The following is a 27,682-nucleotide window of genomic DNA, read 5'->3' as shown; positions in this document are numbered from 1 at the left end:
GTGATTCTGTTCTTGTCCCAAGATTAAAATGCAGAAAGCAGAACGTTAAAATTTTGATTTTATCAGTTGGGTCAATCAAATAAGATGAATAAGTAAAAGATTGGATCGGGATGAGGAGGGATGAATGAAACGAAGTGTTAGTTTAATAACTTTTGTTCCATTTATTGCACCACAAATTAGATAGACATTATAAACATCGAACATTAAGTACCAGTAATAGCCACTCTACATACGAGTGTTATATAGATCTCTATAAGAATAATGTTTAACATGCAATTAAAACTACATCTAAACCAGGTACCACCTTGCGGCCCTGTTGTTTAGCAATAATACTGTAACGGCAACACGCGTGTCAGCATGATTGCCCTTGTTGTTCGGACCCTTACCAGCTTTAAAACGAAAATGTTTTTGTTTGGTCACAGGTATATTGGGACTGATTATTACAATGATGATTATTGTCTCTTCACAATAATCTTCTGAGGAGCTCGGACCTCCTGAAGGTAAAATATCTGCGGAGACGACAGACAGATAAAACACAACGACCGAGTCACAGGTTATATTGTTTAGGTTATACAGTTAACGATAAATAAGCATCAACATTAAGGTCCCCTTACTGCATTCCCGGGGGCTAACCCCAGCACACCAGGCTTTCCCAAAAATGATGTGTTTTGATTGGCTCAGCAATTCTCTTATATGCATATTTTAGCCGAATAGTTGCTACACGAATTACAAATAAGATTAGACACTGATTATTATGCTGTATGGCAATCATTAGCCGGGCTTGAGATGGGAGCGCTTCTCGCTTCATCATCAATTTCTGCCAATTTTTTTTGCTCTAATGGATGGAGGGACGTCTTATTGCCTCGTCTCCCTACGGACTGGATTATGTGCAGCCATTCACAATAATCCAAAACGAGGGCCCCCCGAAAATAATACAATTTTAATAAGTGCTACTCCCATCAAATATGTCGATTTCGGGTTACAGAAGCACAATCTTTCTTATCTTACAATGCTTTAAACTTAACACGAAATAAACTCTGAAAGACTGTTCATGTACGCTCTCAGAGCGCGGAAATTTAACAATACCATGTTCCAACAACCTCAAAATTTTTATTTTACACACGTCCGATTCTCCCTTGGAACATATTTCGTTATTTACTTAAGAAAACTGTCATTGCCATTTCTACTCTTCCTCTTCTTCGTTCTGGTACGTCACGTACCGCACCGACGATTTCTCTCCCATAATGAGCGACTGAAAAAAATCCAGTTAATGCATTTCAATTTTTGACACTTGTCATTTTTTACACATCGCGTTTTTTTTTTAATACAAAAATGGTCTGGGGCACTGCCTACGATAAAGAAGAGCCCGTGACGGATTTCCCTTGCGTCCCTCCAAAACAACTCGTAGCCTCGGTCGCGCGCAGTCATCTAGAACACGCCTGCCTACTCAACATCCACTCAGCCCCATCGTTCGTCAGACTCACAGGAATCGTCTGTACCATAGGACCCAGTTCCAGAGATGTCCAAGTACTGGAGAAAATGATGGAGGCCGGAATGAATATAGCTAGACTAAATTTCTCGCATGGTTCGCACGAGTACCATGCTGAATCCATCGCCAACATACGAATGGCTGCCGAAAAGTACGGTAAAAGAATCGGAATGACGTTTCCTGTCGCGATTGCTCTAGACATCAAAGGACCGGAAATCAGAAGTGGGTTCATCGAGGGAGGTGAAACTGCTGAAGTGGAAATCATAAACGGAGATGTGATCAAATTGACGACCGATAAGGCATATTACGAGAAAGGCAACGCTGGGATCATCTACGTAGATTACGACAACATCCAGAAAGTCGTGCAAGTGGGAAACAGAATCTTCATAGATGATGGGCTCATCTCGCTGATTTGCACCAGTATTCAAGGGTCAGTGTTGACCTGTACCGTGGAAAATGGTGGAATGCTCGGTAGTTGCAAAGGCGTCAATCTACCAGGAGTCGATGTTGATCTACCTGTGGTTTCGGAGAAAGATAAAGATGATTTGATATTTGGAGTGCAGGAAGGTGTGGATATTGTTTGCGCTTCGTTCATCAGAAATGCCGCTGCACTTACAGAAATTCGTGACATTCTGGGTTACGAAGGAGAGAAAATATTGATCGTGTCCAAAATCGAAAATCAGCAAGGAGTGCAGAATCTGGAGGAGATCATCAAGGCTTCTGACGGTATCATGGTGGGAAGAGGCGACCTGGGTATCGAAATTCCAGTTGAAAAGTTGTTCCTGGCGCAAAAATCTATCATAGCAAAGTGCAACAAAGCAGGAAAACCTGTGATTTGTGCCAACCAGATGCTCCAGTCGATGACGAAGAAACTGAGACCAACGCGTGCAGAGAGCACGGACGTGGCCAACGCGGTCCTGGACGGCGCAGATTGCGTGATGTTGACGTCCGAAACCGCAAAGGGAGACTTCCCCGTGGAAGCCATCTGCACGATGGCCAACATTTGTAAAGAAGCCGAATCGGCATTTTGGCACCGAGAGTTTTTCGTAGAACTGGTGGGCAAAGTAGTCCCTCCACTCGAACCGCCGCATGCGATCGCGATTGCCGCCGCTGAAGCCGCCTCCAAGTGCCTGGCTTCGGCCATCATCGTCATCACGGTGTCCGGCCGATCCGCCTATCTGATCTCGAGGTACCGTCCGATCTGTCCCATCATCGCGATTACAAGAAATGCTTTCACTGCGAGGCAAGCTCACTTGTCTCGAGGCGTCTTACCGCTGTTTTATCCTCTCGACAGGTTGGACGATTGGTCGAAAGACGTCGAGTCTCGGATCAGTTTCGGGATCAGTTTTGGCAAATGGAAAGGATTTATCAAGGCGGGAGACCCGATTATCGCAATCAACGGCTCGAAGAAGGGGTCGGGGTATACGGACACCATGAGGATCTTGTACGTGATGAAGCCGGTTGCGGAAGGAGAACCCTGCGGGTGTGACTTTGTGACGGGTCCAGACGAGGAGGAGATTAATTATTGACTTGTGTACAAAATTTGTAATAAAAAAAGGTGCAGTCTCCAGAGGGATTGTATTTTTTTGGTTCGGGGAGTGTGGTGCTTACCTTTTTTTCCTCCTTGGTCGGTGGATTTTTTAGACTGATGAGCAACGGAGCGTACAAGAAATTCAGTATGGCGATACCAAAAAGCATCCACTCGAACCCGATCTTCTTAACCAAGGTTCCACTCATAGCCGGACCTGAGTGCCCAAGAAAAAACGGTGTAGTAATTGTACGCATAATAATGAATGAGAAAGTAGGAAACAAACACGCACAAATACCGAAACTTGACATGAAAACGACCGCAAAAATGCCGCGAAGAAAGCGTTCTGGTTGCGCAACACGCGATTATGTTAATATTTATGATTACCAATAGCGAAACCAAGACAGAAAGCGACGTCACCGATGGCGTAGACGCTACCATAGACGGCGGTGTGCCGGATGTCGACCAGATAACCAAGCTCTGGCATCATGGAGCTGTCAACCATCCCTATGGCGAACCCGAGACCGGCGTTAGGAACGATCAGATGGTTCATACTCGTTGCCAAAGGTATCTGAAAGAATTGGAAGAATCGTTGGTGAACAGTTTTCGAAAATGTCCGAGCGGAGGTACCAGCATCAGACAAATCCCGATGATGATCAGTCCTAACAAAGCCGCCAACCATCGTCCCATTCGGTGCCCCAAAGGCCCGAAGAGATTCGTACCGATCAGATACGAAATGCTGGCCGGAAGAAATGTCACTCCTTGCTTCCATCGCTCGGCGCCCATCGTGTCCATCATCCAGATGGGAAGAGAAGGTTCCAACATGGCGATGCCCATGTTGGCAAATGTTATAGCACCTTGGAACGTGACAATCGACATTTAGTGGGCGAGGACGCTTCCGGGACTCACCTGCGGCAATAATGATGTAGGGATCGGTAACCAACGCTTTGAGCGATGGCGGATCCGACTCTTGACGCACAACAGCCGGTTGCAACATCAGTAATTGCAAAACTAAAAAAAGAGTTTATCGGATCACGCTGTATTCAAATGCAATTTATGCAATGGGAAATATTGAAGCGTTTGGCTGTTGCAAATTTGTTTGTGCACGAGTTGATTTAATTTGGTGGCAAATTGCATTTATTATTCAATAGGAGAGAAAGAGTAATTAGTTGCAGAATCCGAAGCGAAATTACGAATAATCAGACAAATTCGGATTGTTGCCCAAGCGGAGAGAAGTCGAATATGTTGTGACAATGGTTGTAGTAATGTGGGATTATATTCATTGCAGCGGAACGAAATGCAGGAATGAAATGTGAGGAAGACCTTCGTGTTTATGAAGCATAACTCGTAAAAGTCTTCAAGCACCATATAAAGTAGCGCCAAGTAAAAAAAATAGGTTTTTGATAATCAAATACAGATCTGCTATCTTGAGAACAGCGATGAAGTGTTTACGACCCAAACGAAGATCGAAATGACACTCCGAATGTGTTTTAATTTTAGATAAAACAATAATGGAAATTAGATCTCTCTAGAGTTGGGAAAAATCCTGTTAATTTTGGGGTGTGTGTTCAAAATCGGTGAAAATCCCGGAAAATGTATGACTTACGGCCGTCGCCGAGGGCCAGCGCCGAGAGTATGAGGAACGGTGCCGACTTCCCGACGAACTCGTACATGACCCCGCCGAAGGGGGGCCCTATCAGGACCCCGAGAGCGAGTCCACCAAGTGCGATGCCCATCGCGTTTCCTCTCTCCTTGTCGTCAGGGTAACGCTCGGCCAACATTCCCATGCCGGATACGCTGGAGCAGGAAGATCCGACTCCTTGGAGTGCCCTCGCTATGAACAAAACGCTGTAGCTCCGACCGAATGCGAATACTGAAAAGATACACATTTCCGATTAGTCACTTGGTCGATTTTAATTGGGGAGTCGGAATCTGATTTAACCGGCGGGGAAAAATCGCCCCGAGATTATTCCTCGAAGGGAGTCGTATTTTATTTTGTCTACGGCGCACCTCCATTAGTCTCGCAGCCGACTCCTATTAGCGCAGCTTCCGGAAGTGATTTAATTAGGACCACTTATACGTGGAATTATCACAAAGCGCCTTCAGATGTTCGCCCTTTTGCGCTAACCAATTTATCGACAGCAAGGGTGTCTAATCAGGACGCGTTTTTCGACGGCCTTGAGACACCCAGATTTAAATGCACCACCCTCTCTCTATATTCACCCAGTCGCGAGAATTGCCTCGTTCCTGGAAGGGTGTGCAGTTTTTAAATTAATTTTCGAAGCGCCCCGATCTTACTAATTAAAAGAGACAGTCAAACATTTTAATTATGGAAGTTTACATTGAAAATGTAATTTAATTTGTTTTTACCAAGATTTTGAGCGACGACACCGCGAAAATTTACAATTAAAATGGTCGATTATGTAAACATCGAGGGGATTTTTCATTAAATAAGCTGTTTGAGCAGGTTGATTTATCTTCTTCTTCCTCTTCATACTTACTTATTGTTGAAAGAAACATTATTACGAAACCTGCAAACATGGGGACGCTGTAGCCTATTCTGGAACAAACACGAGAACAATTGTTTAAAATAAAATTTCTATTTGTCACGACACTTCTGTCGCATCGACTCGTCCTTACTTGTGAGTTAAAGGTCCAACGAATGGATTTGCCAGTAACTGCACAAATGCCTTCGAAGCAAACATCATTCCCACTTCTACGGTTTCTTGAACTAGATCCTTGTGACGCAATTCTTTTTCTTCCTGTTCTGGATCTAGTGTAGTTGTTGCGAACGTTGTTGTTATGTTGTCTACGGGAACAGATTCACACTCGTTTCTACCAATCAATCAATCAACTAATTTACCGAAATCATTAGATGTGTTGTTGACAACTGGACTTTTAGTTGTGCAGGCGCACGGATTTGGTGTTATCGGAGCCTTAGTTGTGCTGGCTCGGCTTAATTTATCCAAAGTTGCATTCGGATGATTGATGTCGTACAAAAACTCCGGAATGATCGGTACTGCAAAATCAATCGAAAATTTATTTGTAACAATCTGTTTCCAATTCTCCTTGTTGGAGAAGCTCCAGCTCTCTGTTGACCGGAGAACTAATTACGGAGTAAGTGGTTGAAGAATAAATACGAGTAATTGGCAACTTTAAAATAGATGAAATAAGGAATTATTTGATGTGCCAATATTGGAACAATTGATTTGATGCGAGACTATGGCTTTAATTGAGAGAATTCGTTCTCTAATTAGCGCAATACGCACAGGATTTTCCATCCGCCGTCTCTGAAGAGTTCGAACTCTAATTAGCGATGCTTAAAACTTCCAAGTGGGCTTCTGCTGTAACTTTAACGTAATAATTACTTTTGATAGTTGCGACCCACTTTTTGGTTACCTCTGCCGCGCCAAATTACGCTAAATCTTAAGGATTCGACGCTCTTATTACGCGTTGCACGTTATGAATCTCAAGTGGCGACTCCGCAGCATGGAAATGATTAGTATCGATCGCGTTTTTCCAAATCTCTTGGTAATTGTTCAAGTCGGAGTGATTAGCGAGCAGGATCTCGTGAGACGGCGATTATGAAGCTGCAGCGTCTCCGGAACGATCAACACTGTTTCAGGCCGAGATTGATTCCGAAATTGATTATGATGAGCTACTGAGAGCTACTTGAATTAGGCTCTGCCGTCATGGTTACTGATTTCAATTAGGTGACCTTAATACCCATCTCGGACATGATATTCCCTCCGTAATTTTAAATTTATTAATGTTCCATTAAAACTATCCCTGCGCGTTTCACTCTCTCGCGATCGGTTTTCTCCCGTGCCGTTTTCATAATTCGTTATATTCCAGTCGCTGCAATTTCAGCAACGTTTTCATTATCTAGACCGTTGTTGTCTAAAATATGCAATTCGAGCGTGACGTTATGTAAGTGCCACGCGCGACTTCAACTCGGAGTAACAAACCGTGACAGTGTTTGATGTTTTTCCCTTTTTTTCAACATTCCATGGAAATTTAATCTGGCGATAAGGGGAAAAAGCTGCCGACAAATTCGTACAATTTTTGTTCGCGCTGCACCTACAACAATAAACTCTCGAAAGTTGGCCCGATTTTGCAATTGAAATATTGTTTATGTAAGTGCAAAACTGAGACGGACAAAGTTGCAGAGGTACCGTCACCAACTAGCTAATTACAAAGCACCTCCGTTTCTCTTTGATTTCATTTACGCGGACCCGCATGCTAGTTTTAGTGCAAATGGACATGGACCCTCACTTAGTGCGGGACATTCTACCGAAACTTCAAAATCATTTTAAAATCGTCTCTTGACCCTACAGTTTCTCTCAGTTAAATCCCAGACGCAAAATCGATTTTATTGTAACAGATATTATGTAATTTAATTTTCTTTCGCATGTACTCGCATACCGGTTTAATTGCAATTAAATAATGATTGACTGAAGTAATTACATAATTAATTTACTAAATAAAGTCTAATTATTTCGCACCTAGTCTATCGATTCAAATACAAATAATTAATTGCGGTTTGTGCGATAATCTGAATTTTTGTTTTATGAAAATACTAGAGTTGTACCAACGACGACCCATTAGAAAAAAAAAATTTCAAAAAATCTTCACTTTACGTTTTTACAAATTAAATGAATTGTCAATTGTCGCAGTTAATAAAACGTAACATTATCCTTCTTGCGGCGCAAAGCAGACTATCGTCTTTAAAGGCGACCCTTTAATGGGGGTGTAATTTCAGACCAAAAGTAACTATACCAATATTGGGACTGTTTCCCGAAAAGTGAAAAGGGAGCAAGCGTGCCCTGGTGCTTGTTAAAAATAAAATATGCATTGTTCCACTGATGTTTTAAACTTCAAAATTAGGGGTGAATATTTTTGAAATATCGAAATATGAGTCGCTGGGGTGCACTTAGATCTGGTTGAATTACAATTGTGCGTTGTTATTTTTAAACCGAATTCGAAACGACTCTGGTGAGAATTTTTAATTTAAAACGTAGGCAACCAACAATACTCATCGGTGTATCAGCGCTCAACTTTCATAATTAGATCTCTTTTGCGCTCACTGCACTGTGAAATTCATTAAGCAAATATAATTTTAGCGATCCTCTTTGCGGGATGATATTTTTTCCGGTGGCTTGAGGGCGCGTTCTTCTTCAGTGAATATTCGATTTTGCTCGGCAAAAATGGTGTGTCGAGTAATGACTGTGTGGGCCATCTGTCTGCCTTGAAACAATGTCGATTTAAATGAGGCAAGTCGGGTACATTTGAAGTCTTTGTGTTGATAAGTAACTATTGTGGCTCGAGGAAGAGTAATTATCTTGACTAATGAGAATGACCACAGATGCGAAACAATTAAGTCGACCTTACAATCGTCCCATTATTCTTACCCCGGGGAGAGATAACAAGCGTTTACAGTTAATTCATTTCACAGATAAACCAGTGCAAAGTAGGGATCTCGGAGGAGCTCGGCGAAAAAATAAATACGTTAATTGAGGAAATCGTTAAGCCCTTCTGAGACGCACTTCAAAGAACATCTGAATTTTCACCTAGTTCTCGGGTACGGGAAGTTGCGTATTTTTCACTGTCAGTCAGTCGAAGCGTTTCCCGAACGAATTAACAAAGTTTTAATTATTTCACGAACCTGCCATTACTGATTTATCGCAAATAATACAGATTTAATTTGATTTGTTTGGAGCTTTTGTACGGTGATGTGAAGATTGTGCAATGGAGCAGTCGTAAAATCGCGTCTGGTGTGATTTTAATGCCCCTCACCCTGTATAATTCATAGCCGAATTAATTTATTTGGTTTGTGTACAGACTTTACGGTCTCTTTGAGCGCCAATAAAATTTACTCCTGTCCTGTGGCGTGTTGGGTAAATTCGACCGGTTTTACGACTGACTAAAATAAATCTTTTCTTCCACAGATTTGACTTTGAATAATTGAAATATTAAATTTTATATAGGCTTTGATTCTTCTGACATAATACAGCTTTTTTAACGGTCTTAATAAAATCCTCCATTAAATTTGCTTTCAAGCAATGCCATTCCTGGTCATTATGTTTGATCTAAAACGTTTGATGGTGATTCCGTTTTAGAGCTGAATAAAATTCTATAATTTTATGACACTTTATATTTCTCACAGTAAATTGTGCCATTATGTTGTCGAGCCACTTCACTCTCAACCTTTTGCCTCACTACACTCACAATTCGAGGGTCGTCTCTTTTAAAACAATTACTGCACCGCTTTTGTCGACTCAAAAAGTTCCCTGCAACAGAAATTGTCCCCGCGCATTTCCTAAAAATCAAATTTAAGGGTGCGCCTCCCCCGATATCGATATTGAAAATGTCTCCACTCAATTTTGGCGACCCCTGTATCAAAGAATTTACGTTAGCAGATAATATTATCAGTAATGTCACAAAAGGGTGATGAGAGTGAACTGCAGAGATGGTTTTATAGGGGGTGAGGTGTGAACTTATCGCCTGGATAACTCCTAAAAGCCACCACTCGCTTTTCATGTTTAATGCAATACGTCGGCCTGAGCAATCAACCAGAAGAAGTGGTTGACTACCGAAAAAATCCACCCTTCACAAACGTACACGATGCAGCAGCAACCATTAATCAGCGAGTGTAACAATCGCCACAGTTTATTTTAATCCTGTCGAACAATCGGCAGAGTACCTGGTGGGGTAGAAGCAAAAACAAATGCTTGACGAACAAATCGTACGCATCCCTGTGGTAATTTATAGGGTGCGGAGTCAAGACCAACAAATGCATTTCATTCGATGAAAAAGAATAAGGGTTCGAAGTTGTTGACAGGCTGTTTAAAAATGGATGAGCGCATTTGTTAAGTCCCGGTATCCACTAACTAAAACCATTACATTGATAAGAAACGTAGTGGAGCGTGAAAATATCGGGGGCGGGAGTTCTTCGTTCACGATAACATTTGCAATGGATGCGGCTGGTCTCGGTAATAGTCTCGGAGGTAAGGGCCGCCGCTTCCGCCCCAGATGGAATATAAAGTCCGGCAAATGTCTGTTCGGATTCACACGAAAACGCCTAATTGACTGGGAGATGTTGCATTATCGCCACCACCGCAACCCACTTTATAAACTAACCCAAAACTGTGAGGGTACCGAACGTTTCAACTAATCCAACTCGATTAATACCCTCGCCGGTATTGAAAACTGAAAAGTTTGTCGGGAGGACTTGCTCCCTCAAACCGTTCCGATTCTTGCACAATATGAAATGAAAAAATGCTGACCCATCAATCGTATCGAACCTGGCGCGCTTTGACCACCGCCGACGCAAGAGCCGAAGGACTCTTCATACATCACTGGGAGCATACCTGTTACGTCACTAACAGAACTCCACCACTTGACCCGGAAATTCATGCCGGTTTATTTATAGTGGACTACCTGCAAGTCCAGCAGATTGCAAATTCAGGATAATGTCCTGAAAATCCCCGTACACGTCCAGGAATTGATTAAAATGATAATAATAAGGAGAAACGAGAAATATCTAGGCTTGATAATATCATAGGATGGACACTAACACAAAAACAAAAAAGAAGAATATAAAGCACAGAAATGAAGTTTGAGAAAAATAGAAGAAAAACTTGAAAATAAAACCAACTCGGTAAGAAGTTAAAGAAAGACAGATGAGGTTCGCACACACAAACAGCATGGGAGATGAGAAAAGTAGAGGTGTTGGATTTTCTCATGGGCTGTGACCTTGGAAAAATCTGTAAATGAAAACTGAAAACGTCGACTACTTTAATATGCAAATAGAGGAGAAAGAGACGACACTAACGTGACGAATGACGATGTTTTCCAGTCGGTTTATAACGCCTACTTGAGACCGATATTCGTTGTTTGTGCAGATATGACTCATAGCCCATGAGAAAATCCAAGTCTTCTAAGATGGATTTTTAAGACAAGGACTTTCAAGAAAAGAAAGGACGATTCAGAAAACAAAAAACCGGAAAACTGAAAAGGTAGAAAGGCATCAGAGATTAAGTAAATATCTTTGGGGTCCATATTAAAACTTGTAAAAATATTTGTTATTATCATCATCCCGTTGTCTGTTGCTTGGAGGTTAACTAACGTTGCCACTTGAAATATTTCAAGCGTGGTGAAAGTATTTATACTTACCGACGGTGGTGAGGAGCATGTTGTCCAAAAGCAGCGCTATGGCGACGATGACGAGCACGAGGCGGCGCGACTCCCGGCATCTCTGCACCCAACCGCCGAACCGAGTCCCCGCCACCCATTCGTTGACCACAGTCATGATGATTACGTGTTAGTAGAGAGTTCTGAAAAGAGATTTGCCGTTTCACCATATCGCTTTATATTTATTCAGGAGTCGGTAAAATATGCCAAAAATGAACGGGCTCGTACACCTACCCGTGCACATTACATCGGGGGTGATTATGTAAATAATATTTGGACGGGAGCATTATACCAGATGATACACCGCCACCAGCTGCGCCGCCCTAAGAAAACAGCGTGTCCGACGTGTTTGATGTTTCATAAAAAGTGTCCCGTTATGCTGTCAATATTCACCAGACAAATTGCTTCAGATTAATTCGGAAACAATACGCTTTTGTTCTTCTCGTTGGATTATTTAGAACTGGGGCTTAAACTTCTCGATGGATTGGATTCAATTCATTTCGGGGAATTTTAGGTCGCAGCTCCCCAAGGAACGAATCAAAAATCTAGACGTTCATTCCAACGAAATCTCTTATTATACTGCAATATCAACATTTTCATTTCCGTTGCACTCTTTTCTCCTAGTCTTTATTAATAATAAAACAAATCCCATAATCCACACTTAACAACCATAATTATTCCCGCGTCAGGACGCAATAAACAAAATAATTACTACCAGCTTGCGTCACGGCATTTTAAATCGATACCATATTTTATTGTTATAATTATGACATTGTTGCAATAAAATTTTCATAAAGCTTGTTATTATTATTGAGTATTTATGGTGTAGGTTACGAGCGTGGGTGGTCTTGGCTGTTGATTTAATTAAAACGATATCACTATACTGGTTAATAAGGAAACGTCAAAACGGCTTAAGATGATGACAGCATCGACCAATCACGACTTTACTTTTTACTAATCAATTCCGGTGTGATTACTATTTACTTGTTGCGAATTCCAGAAGGTGGTCCTCAATCTTTCTCCCAACCTGGAGGCGTATTATGAGTGAGAATGACAGATCGTCCTGTTTTAAGTGAGGACTGTGATAATAACAATACATTTCCAGCTTAGCGGCTTAAACCACACGGGAAAATATCCGTATCAGAGTATTTTACTGATCGTGTCTCTCGAGATTGCGTTTGAAATACTTTTACGTGATCAGAATATTCCGGAAGTGTTCAGCAAACATTAGCAGATTAACTAATTGCGACTAGTCTACCGTTTGATTTTTCGTGTGGCGGTGTCGAATATTTCATTACGAAAATGAGATTCGTTATTATTTTAAAACCACTTGGGTTTAAGCGGTTATTAAAATTTAATGACGTTACATCGAATCGATATTTGATATATTGCTTTTTTTCAGTGGGGAAATGTCTTCCAGGGGAGTGTATAACGACGCTGTTAAACGCGATCGCCTGAAAAAGATAAGACAAAGAGTTCTGAAGTCAAGTTGCAATATTCTTCTTAAATTTAATTAGGAATTAATCTTTGAGTAAGTTAACTTAGTATCTACTTTTGAAGGAGTTCGGAATTTTCTAAAGAATCAAGTTCATAACTTTGGGTAAAGAAAGAGGTGAGGGAAAAAACAATAGGTTTAGGAACAAACGGGTCTGGGAAATAAAGCTTGCAAATATTAAGAAACACACAATAGAATTCCTCGAGGTTCAAATCTGCACGCTCGCTCGATTCTGCATTACATCTTTGACTTGTTCGAAAAAGTTGAGAGATGTTCGTTTATTCAATAAGTGTCAAGTTTAACCAGTTATGAATGGTACCCATGATCGTGGCTAATTGTATGTGCGGCACGTCTCGCAGAAGCCATCTGCTCGCATTCACAGATCTAAATCTAATAACGTCAACAAAATAAGTCAACAGTAATCTCATCATGATTGAAAGGGTACGAGACTGGTCCATTTCCCCCTACTCTAACCTCGTTACTTGTAAAATAAAAAATACTCGATTTGATCGTGTTACAAATTTCAAGCCTAGTTTGGCGCGTTCTTGAATGAAGACTTTATTTGGAATTTTCAATTCTGGAGTAATTCGAGAGTCGATCTTATCGAATCGGATCCAATCTCGAACATAAGCTGCATCGGAGATGAATTGTGTTATCAAAATAAGAGTTTTTATTAGCTCGCTTATCACCGTTCTTACCCCGGCGATATATTTTTCATCGCTTGGAATTTTCGGATTTACGCGAACAAGTCTACTTTTCCATTTTATACCTCAAGAAATGGGACACGCTTGGATTGGGAGTTGCTGCTATTTTCCGGTGTGCTGACAACTTGTTTGGAATATCCATGTCGATTCAAATTTATTTACGATGAAGTGTTCTTTATGAACCGTTATATGACGTACTGCGGAGATTTTACCCATCTTAAGGTAAAATGCAATTTTGTCTGCCTGGGAATATAGATGACTTCCTTCTAAAGAATTTCTGGTAAAAATATTCCAACTTCACAAGACAAAGTTTTAGATGTTATAATCTAATACACACATGAATGACAGAAGTAATAATTCGATTAATTACTATAGCAACAGCATTTGTAGGATACGCTAATTAATCACTTGAGTATTCTTATCAATACGCATCAAATATCGACTCAGCGTTCATGAATCGGAAGATAAAATAAATTTATAATTTTTTTCTGAATTGGATAGAAGTGGTTTCCGAGTTGTTATGTATTATAATTATAACAATATATAGTTTTATTAATTATCTAACTGCATCAAGAATTTTAATGTAAAAAATTGTTTTATCCGTCGGAGTAGAGAGATGATTACATTCATAAGATTTTCGGTAAAAAATCCTAAATTACATGTTACTAAAGATAATCTTTCCGAGATTTCAGTGCTGAAGATCATCGCGCTTACTCAAAATTAATTATGATTAATTCCCACGTACATCAAACGTGCGTGGTCAGCCAATCAGAGCGCTCGCTTTCATCCAATCACGAATGTTTATCGCGATAAAAACGTCCTACTACTCTGTCATCTGTCAAAAGTGATTAAAATTGCATGCTACTCCTGTCAGATTCTCAAATTGTTTTTAATAATTGTGTTTTTAATAATTGTATTATAAATAAATATGACCTGACCTGACCTGACCTGACCTAACGTTAAACTTTGTATTCTGGAATTAATCTTGCCAAAAATAACACGACCTAATTTTTTATATTTAAACAATTTCCCAATTTTCACTTGAACATTTTTGCTTTAGACAATTTTACGAGTTGAATTTGGTCATTTTTATTCTGGTTAGGTGCAAGAGCTTTAGCTCGAGTAAAATTTATCCGATCAAAAAATTAGGTCTTGTTATTTTACCTTCGATAAAATAGTCAATAACATTGGGGAAAAATATATGGCTTCGTTTTCCCGGCGCATCCACCATGTTCAGTTTGATGTATCAAAATTCATCTCAATAGTTTTTTAATTTCTAAAATATTGTTATGTAAGAAAAACGCTACGCTAAGAATTTTTTGGCGTTGATTCAATTCAATCTCATAATGCGTATACGGCAATTTATTTTTGATTTCGTATTCCAAAGGAAATAAACGTATTGGTGAATATCACTTTCGAATCATGTAAAAAAATCATTTATTTTTGAATCTGTAACATTTGTTAGATTGCTCGGTAACAGAAAATTATCGTTTTGAATAATTTTGTATAATAGTTAATTACAATACGAGTATCATATTACAACACGAGATGGAAAAATTGTCTAACGAGGCCGCAGGGGAGTCACATAACACATCGAATATTATAATATGAAGTCGTGATACAACGTTTTATGTGCTATCAATTACTATCGCATGAAAAAAAAAATGATAACACACTAAAGTAATATATTGGAAGTATTTTTTATTTCTGTCACTACCACCAAAATACAAAAGATGCAGACGATACAAATCAAGAACGTATTTTATCAGACATCGACATTACACAAAATTTTGATTTTAGTATAATCAAGTTGTACGTTGGATTTTACCGTACTCGCGGCACGTTACCACACTAGTACGATAAAGCACATCATTACGGCATTCCAATGAATGTCATAAGGTTTGACATTATGTAGTATAGATAGTAATAAACTGCATTTTACGCTATCTGGGAACACAACACTCAACAATTATTGGTTTTGCGTAGAAAAAATCTTTGGCTGCATTTTTCCACATTTTGAAAGAGATACATAGTTGTTTTATTGGAAGCAGAGGGTTTTTAAAGTAATTAAAAAAAAATAAAACTGTAAGACATGTGTTACTTTGTTTCTGCCCACATTTGTGTCATTTTAGCGTAAAGAATTTTATTGTGTATGTTACAAATATTTTTTCGAGTAATACGATTTGTGACACAATAATACCAGTCCCGTGTTTTTGGAGTTTGCTTCATTAATTAAGTAAACAGGAATGGTTGCATTGGATTCGGTAAAAATAAAATTTCAAGCATGACGCCTGAATATTTATATCTGAATTTACCTTTCATTTTCTTCCTGGATGATTATTTGGATTGCGGATTGGTAATTATAATTTATTCACAGTGACAGAAAAGCGCCATTAAATTAATGGAGCACTTAGAAGATAGCTCGATATAATTGCACGTCCTTTGTACATACATAATTAAACCGACGGTTTAGCGGTCGAATAGTCAAGAGGAAAATGTGTCAAATCGAGCCATCTGTATCTATCGTGGGCACAAGTTCGGTCATAAAATTCGGCCGTCGTTTAACAACGGCATTGTTTTGGCTTGTTCCTGGACCTCTTACAAAATAATAATTCCCGAATATTGCGGTCCAGTGCACAACAGTTTGTCATTGTTGGCTGCGTTATTGATCCCGATGTCGATCACGGGACGAAAACTATCCAGAAAGCTCTTACTCTTTTACCGCTTTCACCTTCGCCGCACATATAAAATTCCCATAATAACCGAAAATTTATAGTAAGACATCTTGTTTTATCGCCGTCACAACTCCGTTAATATTGGTTTTGGGCTGCAACTCACTTCTTCTTTGTTGTTTGAATTTTTAATTTCACATCGCAATGCAGTCGGGTTCGTTTATACCCTTTGATCTATTCTTATAATGGTGTAAAATGAATTTCGTCTCACGCACAAACGTTTGAACTTTTAATTTCCTGCTTTCAGAGGCACTCGCTTTTCGCTCTTCATATTCCTCCGCTTTAACCCCATTTCGACGACTTTTTCCTAGTTCAAAAGAACTTAATTCCTATCAATTGTATTAATTCACTCGCAAGATTCTCGCTAATTGAAAGGACCTGCCGTGATAGGTGCAATCTTGTTGCCACAATAGTGTTCATCACTTCCGTTTGCCTTCAGGGTGGGAACCCTTAAAACCAATCATTCTGTTACATTTTCTCTGGTAATATTGCTATAACGAGATTCACTTGTTTCTCTTGCACCAGATCCTCAAGCTGATAATAATCAACGGTAAATGCTTCACAAAACGGTCGGCTTGACACAATTAACAACTCTCTTCAAATAACCTACTTCACTCATAAAGACTAATTGTTGGTTGTCGACTCTCGATGCACTTTCGAAAAGTAAAGATTTAAGTGGCGAACAGGACGAGGTTTATCTTTTAAATACTTTGGACAAGTTTTAAGTAACTTCGGTGTTAGTCAGCTTGACAAAAGCATTAACGGTTCGGTGATAGATTTTTGTTGTAAAAATTTTTGGCAGAACTGAAATACTACCGTGACAATGTGTCTCTGATAAGTCTTTATTAATGCGGCAAAATCTTGTCATTCTAATGGTTGTTTATTGTGTGGAAGTTTTTATAACGTGGCGTGTCAACTCCTAATGGCACATTTGTGCTAAAATTTCGATATAAATCAAAACGATGTGTTTCATGTTCGCCAAACATATAATTTCCGTGAAATAATCAATGAGTGTCATTTCGTAGCCATCGTCCTTGCGCCCGATAGGGCAAATTGATTATGTACGTAAAGAAAAGCAAAACCCGTCGTAAAATTCTCCAAGAGTAAGACCCCGCGGCTGATTTACACAAATCCATCGACTTACCTTTCTGAAAATAAACAACGTCAAATGATTTCCCCTCAATGCATCAGACTCGAACTTTATTTCATGTCCTCAGTCAAGAGTTCTGCATGCATCCGCTTTCCCGTCTTTTTTCCAACTTTTACGATCAATAAAAGAAATCCCAAAAATATAGCATAAAAAAAGAAATCAATCGCTCCGAAGTAATTCGATTTCACGCGGCCAATCAACGTTCAAATTACATTAAAAGAATTAAACAGTTTTGATGCCCCGGCGCATCCACCATTTTTCTTAATTGGATTAAATATCAAATGAAATTGATGAGTCGGGGTCGTGTTTATCGAAAAGTAAGCCCGGACGGGATTTCGCAAATTTCTGCGGTAGCGTAAACGTGGAAGTGTCGCAATTTTTCATTTTTACGAGCACTACTTGTTGCGTACGACGGAGTCAGCAACAATGTTGGACGCGTGCTCAAAATAAATTTTAAAACTGCACAAAAGTGCAGCGAAGAGATTATTAAACTTGCAGGTGAACATTTTAATTACGGACAAATTGACCAAAATCCTGGGACTCCATTCAGTTTTGGAATTAAAATTTTTACGTTTTATTTGAGAACTCTACGATGAGTACTGGTTGACCCTATTTTTAAAATTTGCTCGAGTTGAAGGTCATTTCAAATAGTTTAATGACTGTAAGTGGAGCAAATTTTCGTCAAATTAATCATTTTGTTCTTGTTGAGTGACATAATTTATTTTGAGACAAGGTTTGTGTCATCAATAATAACGCAAATTTGTCTTCTGCAGACCCCAAAATGACAATATGCATTAAATTTCATTTACATATTTAGTTTGTAACTGTTTTTATACTTTGAGAAGCGCATTTTGTTGGAAATGATATTTTGACGAAATATGAAAACCTAGAGCCAAAGTATAGTTCATGGTTTTTTTTTTTCAAAAAATAAATTAAAAAAATATTCCTGGAGGTTGCGTAGTTTTATTGAATTGTAATTTATCATATGGGTACCAGTATTTGTAGAAACAACTGTAATTTAGAAACATTACCCGCATTAAGGAATTATACCTATTTTCCATTAGTCGTTGTTGTAATTTATGAAAATATTTTTCGATTCAGTGTTATTTGTTGAAATTGAGCTGTACTGGTAAAAATAAAATTTTATTTTCTGGAGTAAGATTAGGATTGGGGTGGTCGGTGCCAAGTCGGGGTAGTTTCGTGAAAAAAGCAAAAAGTGCAAGCTCGTTGCATCGAGCAAATAGATAAAAAGGGGCGCTATCGGTCGATGCGGTTAACTTTGTTAGCGTCCGTAATTAAAATCGGTAAAGATCCGGCGAAAGTTTTGGAAAGAAAATCCAAGAAATCAGCGTTAAAGCCTTCGGCGGCGACGGCAGCCCGCCGCCACGATCAACAAGTACCGCCCGGATGCGGCCCCGGTAACACTCAGAGATGATAGAACATGCGGTGGTACTTACATGTGCGGGTGGCCAGGAGCCCCTGCGGTGGACTGGCGAGTGGCTAGTCCATGGCGGGCAGGCTGCCAGGGGCCTGCCGCCGCCTCGTCGTGCCCGTCGCCTCTGACTCGCGCCACCGACTCGGCCGTACTCTCGTCCTGCAGATTCGCGATTGCGCAAGGACTCGATCACCACGCGCCGACTGGCATCACCAGGTCTCCGTCGCTGATATCATCCCCGCCGGCCCACTCAAAACAGTCCCATTGGTCGTCTCACGCATGCCATTTGTTATGGTCTGGCCACTTGTTGGAGCCGCGGTCGGGGACCATTTCCACTATGGACCTATTCATCACGAACGCCCAACTGACCTGCTGGGTTAAGTGGGGGTGCTTCCGTCGGAAGGAACCCGGAGGACGGATTTCATATCATTATGGAATGAAACACTTGGAGGATTTTTCACAAAATTACTATTTAGGGAACTCGAATGTGACAATGAAGATTATTTGGTTACCCGGTGTAATTATTTCGACAACGTGGACATACATATTAAATATTCCGGGCGCACCCATTATTTTTTTCATCTACTAATTTACCCACTTAATTATAGTAATTGTACGAGCCTTTTATAGATATGTCAAAAAGTATTGATTTGTAGAACGTCTCTGATTGAATTGTAAACTCTACATAACGCAATTTAAAAAACAATGTTTCATCGCTGGCAAAAATTGATTTCATTTTATCACAGCTGGCATTGTAAAGCTCTTGATTTCTGGATTTACATGGATTTTTAAGTATTATCTTTCACATTCGCATCAATAATTATGATATAAAATATTGGTACCTACTACATTTTGTTTGGAAGCATTGAGGGAGTACTAGATAAGGAGATTTTTAACACATTTTTACATTTTTGGAGACATATTTTCCAAGATGTTACTAATAACAAATTATTTCCTCAAACAAGACAAATTATAAATAATATGTCTGTAAATACCGTCGAGAGGAAGCAATTTCCCGGCGCATCCACCATTTGTAACTTTCCAGTAGGTACATCCTGTGTTTTCATTCTGATGAACATTTTCCAAAAAGGAACATTCAAATCGGTTTATTTTTGCAAAATGTATCGTGAACCAGATAGATATTTGCATAGCCACCATTTGGAAAACCATTTTTCTTTATGTTTTGAAGACAGGACGATTTATTTCGACCCCATCATTATTTCTCCACCTTTTGTTACTTTACGCAAGTAACAAGTTTTTGTAAAGTAAATTTGTTCTTTAAATAATAAAATATATCACTGACAGTCATTTAGATTCTTGATCTAGACCTCTAGGTCTAGACTTTAGAGTTGTTTGTAGAGTTGTTGAAATTTTCTTATACTAGATGGATACCTTTCCCAATTAGTTGTCTCAAGAATTTCAATACAAAATAGTTTCGGAAATTATTTTATTTCATCCTGTGTCAAATTTCAATACTTTACGTCATCAGTTTGAATCCGGGAAAACGCAAAAAACGGCCGGACGCCGGTTAAGTGTTGCTATTGGAAACACAAAAGTAACAATCGCACAAATCGCAATAACAATTATTCAGGTTTAAGAAATGTTTTATTCAAAACTAGATCTAAATACAAATTAACAATTTAACTATTTCGGCCACAAAGAAGATGATGCACTTACTTTCTCAGACTAAAAACGTTAGTTCACAAATAAAATAATACAACCATTTAAACCAAATCTAAAAAATAGGCCAGCCAGCATAACCTCTTCCGTAGGTAATTTTCTTCACATTATTTTCTGATTTCCATTTACAAAACTGGCTGAATTGTTTTTGATACCTTTCACTAGACTTGCTACTCTTGCTAGGTATTAATTCAGCACAGGCTTCTGCAGATTTTCTTACAATTTCTGGCGTATTTGCTTTAAAAGTCATTTTGACGCACAACATTATTTCAACAAAATAAACAATTGCCAAACAGCCGTTGCTAATCATGTTCCAAAAATGTGACTAGATTTGGAGTATTTGTTAAATTATTTTGAAATTAATTTCAATGTTTCTTTCAAACGAAATTTGAGGCAGGATGAAATAAAATACATAACGACATTCGTCCGTGAACTCTTTTTACAGTATTCGTTTCGAGTTTCAAGACTCGGCTCCTTCGTCGCCTCGTCCTTAAACGTCTCACTCATACTGTAAACTATGAGTTCCCGGACTTATAACGTTAATTACTATTCTATCCTAATAAAATATTTTGTCTCCCGGCGCATCCACCATTTCTCTAACTCACGCTAAAAGTAATCTTATGAAACCAAATTTTTATTTCTTGTCGGCACACATTTAAACAAAAATAGTTATTTATGTATTAAGGGCATAATCAGAAGATTATGGCACGATGGAATGTTTAAAGCCCGAGAAAATAATTGTCAAAGCATACCTACTTTTTTTTTATTTTTAGGCCAAATTTCTCAACTTACAACGATATGCAAAAAAATGGCGTGTACAACAAGGTATGAAAGTCACTTTTTTCACTCATTCGCTTGATTAACTCGGCTACGCCCTCGTTAATCAAACTGCAAATTCATGAAAAAAAGTATGACTTTCATAACTAGTTGTACAAATAACTATTTATAAATTGTTCGCTTGTCTAAGATGCTGGCAAAAAATAATTATCTGTAAGTGAGTGGTCCTTATGATTACAATTTTTAAATTGTTCTCTTGACCTGATCATGATCTCGCTTAATTTATTACTTGCAAAATTTTGCCAAAATTATAAGAGAGGTATCCAAAAAGGTAGTTTCCATGAAATTTTAAATTTTAAATTTTAACGCCCCTTTAAAAATTACAGAATACGCCCCAATGAGTTTTAAAAATTGTGTAAGAAATTAGCAAGGGTAAATAAATCTTCACCAAATGAAGGGTATCATTAACTTTTTTAAGTTTGAAAAGTAAATAAAATACATATTTTGTGAGCATAAAAAAACGAAATTACATATTAATATTCCACACTTTTCAAACGGAATTCTCAGTTATAATACCACGAGTAGTCAAAGATTGTCGAATATTTTTGTGGTGGTATCACGAATGGTCATTCGCTTTATGAACACCATGAGTGCGTAGCACGAATGGTGTTCAAAAGCGTAATGACCATAAGTGATACCATCGGAAAAATATTCTACTATCTTTGACTACGAGTTGTATTCAACAGACTATTCAATGAACCAAATCAATGATTAAAATAAAAATTTTCAAAGCTAGTTCGCAAATCTGCGTTACACATGATTTCATTGTTCAGTTAACTTCGTAAGAAAGTAATAATTTCATTGAATAAAAATAATAATCAAGGTTTGTTTAAAATATTCACCTCGACCACTAGTGGAATAGTCAGTTATATTTTCACGAGTGGAATATTCGCTGGAATTTTCTGTTGCTAGGCTACGAAAGTACATGTCTGCTCTTTTATTGGTTAATATTTGAAAAATAACAGGTGAATTGAATAGTCTCAAAAATTTTACTTTTCAAAAATATTAGTTCAATCAAAATCAATTATGTATATCGAAATCGTTTCAAAAAGAATGAAAATGTATTATGAAAATCACTTTGTAAATGATAATTCTACGAATAAGAGGATAATTTTTTTGTGTGATTAGCTTCAGAATAAAAGCATTTCAATAAATGTGTGGCAGAGGACCTTTAACTATTTCATAATACACATAATAACCAAAAAAGAAAAGAAATGATCGTTATGCTACCATCATCCTATGAAAGAAAATAATTTCAAACTAAATTCGTCAGTTTTGATTCAGTTGTTAAGCTTCATCTGATGTAGAACTGTTTGTAGTGTTGAACTTTTCAAAAGCTCGACGTTTACTTTCTAAATTAGGCACTTTATTTTGAAAAATTTTGGCTGCTTGTCAACACACAAGAATTAACCAGATTTTCTTTTTTAATTTTTTCCTTAATTAAAAAAAATAACAGCTTTGCAACATCTTTTTTTCTGTCTGGTTTCATTTTCATATTTTCGTCCATATTTTAAAAGAAATTAATATTGATGAAAATAAAAAAAATCTGTGCTGGAATCGGTAATATCCAAGTAAATTAGCACCAAATGTGGTGCAGGGATATACGATTTCAGCTTACAATGACTGAGTCTTTGTTCTCTTTTACCTGATTTCAGTAATAATGAAAAATGATGAATGAAAAAAAAATACACATGAGAAACCCCAAGAATAGTACTTCAAAGTATTATTTTTGAAACATTTTGCAAGTATTTAATGTAGAATGGTGACTACCTTTTCAACAGTTCGGAAATGTCTCTGGTGTAAAGTTCTGAATTAGCTATGATACAAATTAATGTTGACTTAATTGCGTAATAAATTCGTACCAATTAAGGCTTAAGGGAGTAGTAAGTTGTGCGGAAGCAAATCCACTCAACTAATTATTATTATTGATGGTAATATATCCACAGTGGATTCAGTCATTAACAAAATTGATTATGCCATTTTCCAATACATAATTCTAAACCGTAAAAGCTCGAAGTGCCGCGGCGGCCTTCGTCGTCCGTCCTCACCCCCGATCGCCACTCCGGAATAAAATTATCTTGATAAAACCCCGCTCCGATGCGGGATTTTAATGCGTGAAAAATTGCACTCCTCGAAATTTTTTATTGTTTTCGCAGCGCCAAGGCATCAAAAATTCGTTAGTTGGTGGATCGATGAACTAAGGCCGGCCCTTGCAAATGGATGAAATGATGGTAAAAACGTGCGGGAAATAAATTCGGAGATATCATGTCGACGATAATACGGTCGGGCAATGGAAAAGGCGAAGATGGTACGTGTGAAACAGGGGGTTTCAGGCACATGATCGAGTACTCGAATTGGGGGATGATATCCGGTGTCAGCCGCAACGACTGCAACACGGAAAACCACTAAAAATGTTAGTTGCCCTTCACATTAGTTTATAAAGGACTTAACAGATTCGATATCCACTTGAATTCGATTAGTGAATTAAAACCCCTGCTGCAGCGAGAAGAAATCGCACGGAAACACAATAATTTCAATAAATCATCATGGAAACAAGAAACAAGGAAGTTTTCTTTTGGTCCTGATAGTGGTGTAATCAAGACGGATTAATTAGTTGCAGTTGCAATTTCCCGTCAAAGTTGGCGTTGAAGAGTCAATTGTGAACACACCACGGATTACAAACTGTGACAGCTTTAAATCTAAGCTCACTTTTGCGTTGTTTGCGTTTTTAATCAAAGGCGCTTCTTTTGATCTATGAAAACAATACCTTCGTGATCTATCCATGAACTATTTTATAATTTTTTTAATTAATGTCAGAGGCGTAACCTCTGCTCCGTTACGTTATCTCTTTTTTAGAATTTGCGTCTCTAATAGGTCTATTATTGTATTCAATTTAGAGTCGTTTATGACTACCAGGAGTGCTTTAATAGATCTCTAAGAAAATTTTTATCAATATTTCAGTGTATTATTGTCATTTACACCAAAAAACTTCCAATATTAATGTTCAAAGTCTACTTTTTAACATCTGTTGCAGATGTAGTTGCATCCATTACCTTGAATTACCAATTACATAATACAAAATTCCCTAGAATTTGAAAATTTAATGTTTTTATTTAAAAATTAAAACAAGGGTGCAAATTCTAAAAAATAACATAAAAAACTCGTTTTATAAGGGCATTGGCGCACTCGTCCCATAGAAAACTCCCCTACGGCTCGTTTTCTACACTTGGGACTCGTGCGCCAAATCAACCCTTATAAAACTCGTTCTTTAATATACTATTTAAGCTTTCTAAATAGATTTGTGTTAAAAATTGAAATTGAGAAGGGTTTCGCAGCTTCTGCTTTTTGTAGCTTGTGTTTAGGGAAGTATACAGCTGCACATAATACACAGACACCTATTTCCTTCTACAGAAGATCTATAATACAAGGCTTTTCTTCTGTATAATTTTAGTTTTGAAATTTTTTATTTCGCTCCTGTTAGAGACGCTTTGGCAAAACGGCAACGGAAATGGACAGATAATGCCGTAAACGTGCGTTAATGGTGCAAAATCAAATCCATTATTACTTTCCGGTACTAGAGTGCATTTTCCAGAGGGACGCGAACCGAAGTATCGTATCTCGAAAATAAAACGTGTCGGGCAAGTGTCCCGGCCAATGAAAGAAAGCTGCAACACAACGTAAGAATAACGATGGTCGTGCTTAAAGCGCGATCGGCTAATCGAAGAGCGCTTCTTCGCTCCCCGGAAAAAGTAACGAGAGCAGAATCCGGTGACACCCGTCGATATGTTTCGAAATTAATGTTAAAAGTTGTCGGACCAATATGGAAGTTTAATTATGCGAAGGCACCTGTCATGGAAGTCATTTGGAGTCGTTAAGTGCTTATGGCGAGGATCTCCGCTATTCGCGGAATTTCCAGACACGAGGCGTCTGAATTCAATAAAGACTCATCATCGGGAAGCAAGCCGGAATGTCCGTGATGTGAACCTCGTCCTCAACTCGTGAATACGCGAAAGTATTCGAGTAATAAAGTAATTCGGTGTCGTGACCTGGATTATCAAGCATTTTAAGAATAGTGCGGCGAGATGAAATTTTTAAAGATGACTTGAATTCCATCCGCAAATGTTAATATTCAAAATTTCTGGCAGTGGAGCGTGCTTCTCTTGGATCCGCATGGATTTACAAAAATTACGCGACGGTCAGAAAAAAATCATTAGTGAAATCGGCAGCTTAATGCCAAAACTGCGCTCTCATCACGCACTAATTCGCTAATTTTATCAAATCCAACCCTAACTAGTTTTATCCTCGTTCTACAACTTAATAGTTCATTATCTCCAATTTCCTCGCCCCATGATTTTACCGATTATACAATTTACCAATCTGACACTACGTCCCACTCGCACAATTTTTCCACTGCTTTCTTATTTATTCGTCCAGTTCTTTACGAATTAAACAATAAATCTGAGTTTCCCCGACGGTGATATTTCATCCAACTTTATAGCATCCAAATCTGCTCAGTTAAAAACATTTCCTTGTACGTGCAGCATCAGTGTTTGATGTTTCTTTGCAAAAGTGATTCCAGCGATAAAAACGCCACTAAAGCGTACATAAATAAGTCATCAGGAATTTAATGGAATCGAGATAGACAGAAGCGAGTGATAATTTTGCGAATTGATTTAAAGATCTGAATTAGAACGAGCGTTAAATTTGTAACAATGTAGGCGGCGGGTCTAAAATGGGTTGGTCTGCAAGAGACAGATTATCATAACGTAACTCCTGGACAATGGAGGCCATTCAGTATTTTCTGAATTTACAGAACGACTTATTTTTCGAAAGTGACTGGATGGAGCAGGTCAAAGTGTAATGAGGAAGCGGCTCGACTCCAGTAAGAGATGTGTTCACTTGGGCTTAGGGAAGTTATTGAAAACTTTAATTCGTTTATGATCCCACTTGAGACGAAACGTCGGGAAGCGCAGATAAAGCCACCGATTCATCTGATGGATAATTGCCAGCTCAGGTCAGGACATGAACGTGTATGGTTTTCAACTTGATGGCACATTCCTCAAATCCATCAATACAAAATTACTGCCACAGAAAAATCGAAGGAGTGATTGACAGCTGTTATCTGTCCGTGCTACTAGTTGCATACCTATTCACGAAATCGGAAAAAGATTTTGCCACCACGAGGCTTTAAATGCACACAGGGAAAGCACGAATTGCATTTATAGTAAGTAGTTTTTGTTTTTTTACTTTTTAATCACATACTCGCAACATTTGAATTTGTGAATGAGTTTTTACAGTTAGGTATGTAGGAATGTTTTTGTACTCATAGCCTCAAAATTGGTATTTCCCGGTTGTCCTCGGAGTGCGGGAACAACGATTTCCTGCACGCGGTGTTTTTTACTTTGCAGCAGACACTAGGGGAAATTGCATTGTAAGGTTGGTATTTAATGACGTAGACAAACGGAAACGTCAATTCACTTTAAAAAAAATGAACGTTTTTTCACTATCGTCACATGTGCAATTGTAAAATTAATTCTCATCAACACAATAAATACGAAAATAAGTAATTTTATTATAAAACAAATAAGAATACTATTCAATTCAGGGCTCTGAAAATAATTGCTGTTTTTCAAGTGAAGAGGAAGAATTTGTTCAATATGTTGTGGGATCGTAGAAGACGCCAGCAACGCTTTAAATTTTATATTTTAATAATCTAGTAGGTAATCACCGCGGAAGGTGCTACCAACCCAATAGGTTTTTTTTTTACTTACTTTCTATCTTTACATATTTCTGAGTTATTCTAACCTAACTTTTGCGGGAAGAAATTTCGGTAAATAACGATTTATAGCTTTTTATAGAATGTCTAGGTGCATTCTTTGTTTCTACCATGTAAGGACGGCTTGGGAAAAAATAAAATATCTCAATATTTGCAATATTTTAATTACCATTGGTCAACAGAAAATCGTCCTCAACAACTAGGAATTCATGTTGCGTAAACCACAGTGTAAACTGTAAACATTTAATAATGCATTTGTGATGGCTTTTCCTATTTTCTTGAAATGAGATACAAAAATCATAACTTAAATAGCAAATTATTCTCCAGGTCTTTCAAAAAATTCATTGAGAATTTACAAACGTTTTAAAATTTTTCCTGGAGAAGTAAATAGTAAATGATTGTACAATACTAACAATTTCCACGTGTTGCATTTTTGTATTTATGAAACAAATACTATTTAACGTAAATAATTTAATATCACCACTGTGGTTTATGAACTTTTTTTTCACAACTGAGAATATAATAGAAGTAGGTTTCAAAAAATAAGAAGTAAATCATGATTGAAATGGCAAATTATTCTCTATGTAAATAAATTTAAAAAAAATCTAGGGAGTTTTCATTATGAATCAATTAAAACTTTTAAGAAATTTTACATGTTTATAA

The 27,682-nt window shown here is 38.1% G+C and overlaps 2 protein-coding genes across 2 annotated transcripts; one reads left to right on the top strand and one right to left on the bottom strand.

Moving 5' to 3' along the window:
* Nucleotides 1-137: 137 nt before the first annotated feature.
* On the bottom strand, nt 138-18,940 carry Vmat (Vesicular monoamine transporter). The gene is made up of 11 exons (XM_069053293.1): nt 18,749-18,940; nt 11,193-11,353; nt 5,881-6,036; nt 5,658-5,826; nt 5,519-5,577; nt 4,624-4,890; nt 3,927-4,028; nt 3,648-3,874; nt 3,405-3,588; nt 3,101-3,234; nt 138-1,252 (listed from the first exon to the last, which is right to left on the bottom strand). Exons 2-11 carry the CDS (start codon nt 11,326-11,328, stop codon nt 1,184-1,186), a joined length of 1,503 nt encoding a protein of 500 aa, XP_068909394.1. The 5' UTR covers nt 11,329-11,353; nt 18,749-18,940; the 3' UTR covers nt 138-1,183.
* On the top strand, nt 1,290-3,061 carry LOC138134795 (pyruvate kinase-like). The gene has a single exon (XM_069053292.1). It carries the CDS (start codon nt 1,333-1,335, stop codon nt 3,016-3,018), a length of 1,686 nt encoding a protein of 561 aa, XP_068909393.1. The 5' UTR covers nt 1,290-1,332; the 3' UTR covers nt 3,019-3,061.
* Nucleotides 18,941-27,682: the final 8,742 nt, after the last annotated feature.

Source organism: Tenebrio molitor, chromosome 7 (genome assembly GCF_963966145.1).
Source record: "Tenebrio molitor chromosome 7, icTenMoli1.1, whole genome shotgun sequence".
Taxonomy (NCBI): domain Eukaryota; kingdom Metazoa; phylum Arthropoda; class Insecta; order Coleoptera; family Tenebrionidae; genus Tenebrio; species Tenebrio molitor.
This window is presented reverse-complemented; position numbering and strand designations above follow the sequence as displayed.